The sequence below is a fragment of the Panthera uncia genome, chromosome X (genome assembly GCF_023721935.1).
Source record: "Panthera uncia isolate 11264 chromosome X, Puncia_PCG_1.0, whole genome shotgun sequence".
NCBI lineage: Eukaryota > Metazoa > Chordata > Mammalia > Carnivora > Felidae > Panthera > Panthera uncia.
In genome coordinates this window covers 121,504,877-121,509,625 of record NC_064817.1, presented here as the reverse complement: position 1 = coordinate 121,509,625, position 4,749 = coordinate 121,504,877, and the positions used below count along the sequence as shown (strand labels likewise).

At 58.3% G+C, this 4,749-nt stretch overlaps 2 protein-coding genes across 3 annotated transcripts in view; both read left to right on the top strand.

The window, feature by feature from the left end:
• Positions 1-479: 479 nt before the first annotated feature.
• LOC125932100 (cancer/testis antigen 1-like) lies at positions 480-1,870 on the top strand. 2 transcript variants are annotated; one of them, XM_049644516.1, is made up of 3 exons: positions 480-878; positions 1,230-1,358; positions 1,571-1,870. In XM_049644516.1, the coding sequence occupies exons 1-3, from the start codon at positions 589-591 to the stop codon at positions 1,707-1,709; spliced, it is 558 nt and encodes a 185-aa protein (XP_049500473.1). In that variant the 5' UTR covers positions 480-588; the 3' UTR covers positions 1,710-1,870. The 2 variants fall into 2 exon arrangements, with proteins under 2 accessions (XP_049500473.1, XP_049500475.1); XM_049644518.1 differs by having other exon boundaries at positions 1,230-1,335; positions 1,571-1,658.
• Positions 1,871-2,874: 1,004 nt separating this feature from the next.
• The window catches only part of LOC125932101 (uncharacterized), a 6,200-nt gene continuing 4,325 nt past the window's right edge, over positions 2,875-4,749 (top strand). The window contains 2 exon segments of the mRNA XM_049644519.1: positions 2,875-4,566; positions 4,598-4,749. The exon segment at positions 4,598-4,749 is cut by the window's right edge and continues 1,121 nt beyond it. Coding sequence (XP_049500476.1) covers positions 3,208-4,566; positions 4,598-4,749 — 1,511 coding nt within the window. The 5' untranslated portion in view covers positions 2,875-3,207.

Sequence of the window (4,749 nt, the reverse complement as noted above, 5' to 3'; positions counted from 1 at the left end):
GGCCGGAGGCCGGTCGCACCCTCGGCGGTGTACCCTCCCCCAGGCTGGCAGGCACTAGGGGACTGACGGTGTCCGGGACCGAGAAGTGGTGAGGGAGCGAGGCCCGTCCAATCCAGCTCCCCTAGGGGCCGCGCGGGGCGTGTTCCCTGAGGACAGGCAGGGCCTGGGAGTGGCCCCTGCTCGGCATCCCGCTTCGGCCCCCCCCCACCCCGTCCCCGGGGACGGTCCCGGCACACGCAGACCCGAGCCGTACGGGGAGCCCACAGACAGGGACAGGCACGGTGCTGCCCAGAAGCGCCTGAGCGCGGCCCATGCCTCGACGCCCGGGACCCGGGCGGGCGGCGGTCAGTTGGCTGCGCGCACGTGCGCCCGGCTGGCGCCTGCACAGACACACGCTTGGGGGGAGGGGCGGGCCGGGCCGGAAACAGTCACGTGCCAGTGGCCTACAGGAGGGGATTCTGGGCATTAGCCTCGGGCCGGTTTGCGCAGGTGCGCGGGGAGCGCAGGTGACGTCACCCGCTTCCCGAGGGAGCCTCGTTCGTTCGTTCGTTCCCTCGGCGGTTCAGCCGAAATCCAGGCCGGGGAACCATGGAGGCCACAGATCGAGGCGCAGGCGGTGGGGCCGGCGGTCCCGAGGGTCAGCGTGGCCCGGGAGACCCCGGTGTCCCAGATGGCCCCGGAGGCCACGAGGGCCCCGGCGGAGGTGGTGAGGGAGAGGAGTGTGCCGCGGCCGGTGCGGCCCCGCGGGTCGCGCAGGCGCCATGTGCTCCCGTCCCGGGCGCAGCTGCCGTGCCAGGGCTTGGCGGACACCCTTTGCCGGGACCCGGTGGGCACGGCGGGCCCACAGCCGGAGGGCCGGGGAGCCGGCCGCTGCAGTTGTATCCTCTTTGCCGAGTGGCGGGTGGCCGGGGCGATGGGCCTAGAGGAGGCGACGGGGTGGGGAGCGGAGGGGAGGGGGTTCAGCCTGGGGGTCCAGGGCAAGGAGGGGAGGGGGGACCGGGGCACCGGAGGGACCGGCCCGGGGGGGGGGGGGGGGGGGGAGGGGCCGGGGGGGGCCGGGAGGGGTGGCGAGGAGAGGCGGCCTGATGGACCGGGAAGGAGGGGAGCGGACCTGAGAGGATGGAGAGGGGGGAGAGTGGCCGTGGGGAAAGCACGCCTCGGAGTGGTCAGGACGCCTGAGGCACCGACGCGATCGGTTTTCGATGATGCCTTAACCGAATGGCTACCAGCTACGTCACCATGCCTTTCCCGTCACCCACGGAGGCACAGGTGGCCCACCAGTGTCTGGCGACACAGGGCCAGCCCCAGGTCGGGGCAGTTCGGAAGGAGTTCACGGTATTCGGCAACGTCCTAATTATGTTAGTTCCAAACGGGTCCCTCGTGGGGGGTGGTGTCAGGTCGCTAGGGCCTATCTCCTGAGGGTCATTCTAATAGTGAATTGGAGACACCAAAGGTTAGGTCCAAAGAGGTAGGTGTGGCACCCTGAGCCTGCGGCCACCTGAGGGGGGCAGAGAGATAGGGGCAAGAGTGATGACATTTCATTTGGATTTTCTTTTTCCCTCACTTTTAGCCGACTGACTGCCGAAGACCCTGGCCAACTCCAGATTTCCATCGCCTCCTGTCTTGACCAGCTTTCCCTGTTGGTTTGGACCATGCAGCGCTTCGTGCCCCCGTTTTTCAGATTGCCGGAGCCAGGCAAAAGGGGCTAATTGTAACCTAGCGTCCCTCCCTTCCCTAGGGCGTCCATTCCGATGCTGGTTGCCGCTTTATTACGGGGGTCTAATTGTTTGTATTGGACTTTGGGCCTTGTTTTTCCCTATTGCTGGAGGAGGGGCGTTCTTACAGCAGAAAATAAAACTACTTTTCCGCATCTGAGTGTATTTTCAGCTACTGTGTCAGAGCAAGGGGAGAGGGCAGAGAGAGAGAGAACCCAAGCAGTTCCTGCGCTGTGAGTGCAGAGCCCAACGCAGTGCTTGAACCCACCAACCGTGAGATCATGACCTGAGCCGAAACCGACTCGGATGCTTAACTGACTGAGCCACCCAGGCGGCCCTCGTTGATTAATTTTTCAGTTGGAAGGGTCATATTTTACTTATTGACTGGTGAATGCTTTTTATATACAAAAGATACCAAATCTTGGCCAAAGTAATTGAAAATACTTTCCTTCCTCATTGCTTCACTGAATTCTTGCTTATAGTTCTTTTCTGTACTGGAGGGTTTTTAACTTTTTCTTGTATTTAAATATGAGATTTATTGTCAAATTGGTTTCCGTACAACACCCAGTGCTCATCCCGACGGGCCCTCCTCAATACCCATCACCCACCTGAAAGGGCGGGCTTACGCCGGCCGACTCCATCTTGTTCTGTGTTCTCCACCTTGAGTGACTATGTCCCCCACATGACCCCTTTTCCGGGAAAATCACAGACACCTCAGACCGCGCCTCCTCCCCTTGAGTAACCTCCCGCTCACCCGTTCAAACTTCCTGATCAAAACACGCCCAGCGACCTGCGTAACAGGACTCCGACCCTTCCCCAGCCAATCGGCCGAGGCCACAGCCATTACCTCACCAACTGCCCCTAGACCCCTATAAAACCTTTGTGCTTTTGAAACTCGCTCTCTCCCTGGTATCTCACCGCTGCGTCGGTGCAGGTAGGGGATTGAGCTCCAGCTAGCTCAAATAAAGGTTCTTTTGCTTTTGCATCGGACTCGGCTCCCTGGTGGTCTTTGGGGATCACGAATTCTGGGCATAACATTTGGGGGCTCGGCCCGGGATCCCCAAGACCCCCAAGGGACCCCAGACCCGGAGAGCCTGACTGGCCATGGTTAGTGTCTGTCTGTTTGTTCTGTCTTTTCTGTGTGAGCTCACTTCTGGAATTCTTGTAGTGCTCGACGCGGTCTAAGTGGACGCACTGGAGGACCACGGGCCGGGAGTTTCGGAAGACGTTCCGATTCTCCCTTCTGGAGGGACGTGGAATCCCCTCAAAGGTCTGAGACGAGGCGGGTCGCTCCCACTGGTCGGCGTGAGGCCGTAGTCTTTGGAGGGACGTGGAATCCCCTCATCGGTTTTGGAGGGACGTGGAATCCCCTCAAATGTCTAAGCTAGCTTTCAGTTTTGCTTCCATGTAGTTGGAAGATTTTCTAGGGGCCCTGTGTTTGTCTGTTTTTGTGTTTCTCTGTTTTGTTCTGTGGACTTACTGGACGGATGTTATGGGACAGACTCAGACTACTCCTCTAAGTATTATGATTGATCACTTTAAGGATGTGAGGGGAAGAGCTAACAACCTCAGTGTGGAAGTCCGAAAGGGTCGGTGGCAGTTTTTTTGTTCTAGCGAGTGGCCAACTTTCAATGTCGGATGGCCACCAGAGGGGACCTTCGACCTCCCTACCATCCACCGAGTCAGGAGTATCATCTCTCAGCCTAAGACGGGCCATCTTGATCAGCTCCCTTACATTATCACTTGGCAGGACCTTGTAGAAGACCCACCCTCTTGGCTTAAGCCCTTCCTAGCCCCGCTCCCTCCGGAGCCAAAACCCATTCTTGCTTTGCAGGGGACAAAGAAGAAGAAAAGTCTTATCCAGCCTTCAGCACCCCTCTACTCTGTCTTACAGGGGGGTACTGAAGAAGAATTAATTTTTCCTCCCCCGTATAACCCCTCTAGGATGCTGGAAGAACACCATCTTCCCCCTCCGGGGGAGGCAGACGCTGTTCCGAGAGCGGGAGGTGGAAACGCTCCAGTGGGAAGCCCGCCCTTCACCAGACAAAGGGCTCAGAGGGAGCAACCCGCCTCCGCCGCCGACTCCACTATTCTGCCCCTGCGAGCCACCGGACCCCCAGACGCGGAGGGGAATCAGCCCCATCACTATTGGCCTTTCGCCACTAGTGACCTCTACAATTGGAAAGCTCAGAATCCTAAGTTTTCTGAGAAACCGGCAGGGCTTATTGATTTATTAGACTCTGTTCTTTTTACCCATCAGCCCACGTGGGACGATTGCCAGCAGCTTTTGCAGGTCCTGTTCACGACTGAAGAAAGAGAAAGAATCCTCAATGGGGCCCGAAAACTAGTTCCGGGCACAGAAGGGAATCCCACCACCAACCAGGCTCAGATAGATGCCTCCTTCCCCTTAACTCGGCCCCAGTGGGATTTCAACACGGCAGAAGGTAAGGAGAGGCTCCGGGTCTACCGCCAGACTCTAATGGGGGGTCTCCGAATGGCTGCTAGAAAGCCAACCAATTTGGCCAAGGTAGGAAATGCACAACAGGGAAAAGATGAATCTCCGGCTGCCTTTTTAGAACGGATCATGGAGGCATTCCGTACCTATACCCCCATGGATCCAGAGGCTCCGGAAAGCAAGGCAGCTGTTATCATGGCCTTTGTAAACCAATCGGCCATAGACATTAGGAGAAAATTACAGAAAATAGATAGACTAGGAGAAAAAAGTCTGCAGGACTTACTGGTGGTAGCCGAAAAGGTATATAATAACCGGGAGCCTCCTGAGGACAAGCAGGCTCGCGCCATGGCGGCTGCCAGCAGTAAGCAGACTCGAGACCTGGCCAGAATACTACTAGCTACCACTGCTGACTCCCCTGAGGAACGAGACCGCCGTCTCCGGCAGCTGGCAGACGACGCAAGAAAAGGTAAAAGAACCACCAAGGGGGGGGAAGCAGAGGCTGCAGAAGGATCAGTGCACATACTGCAAGGAGATAGGGCATTGGGCCCGAGATTGTCTGAAAAGGGCCGGCGGGAAAGG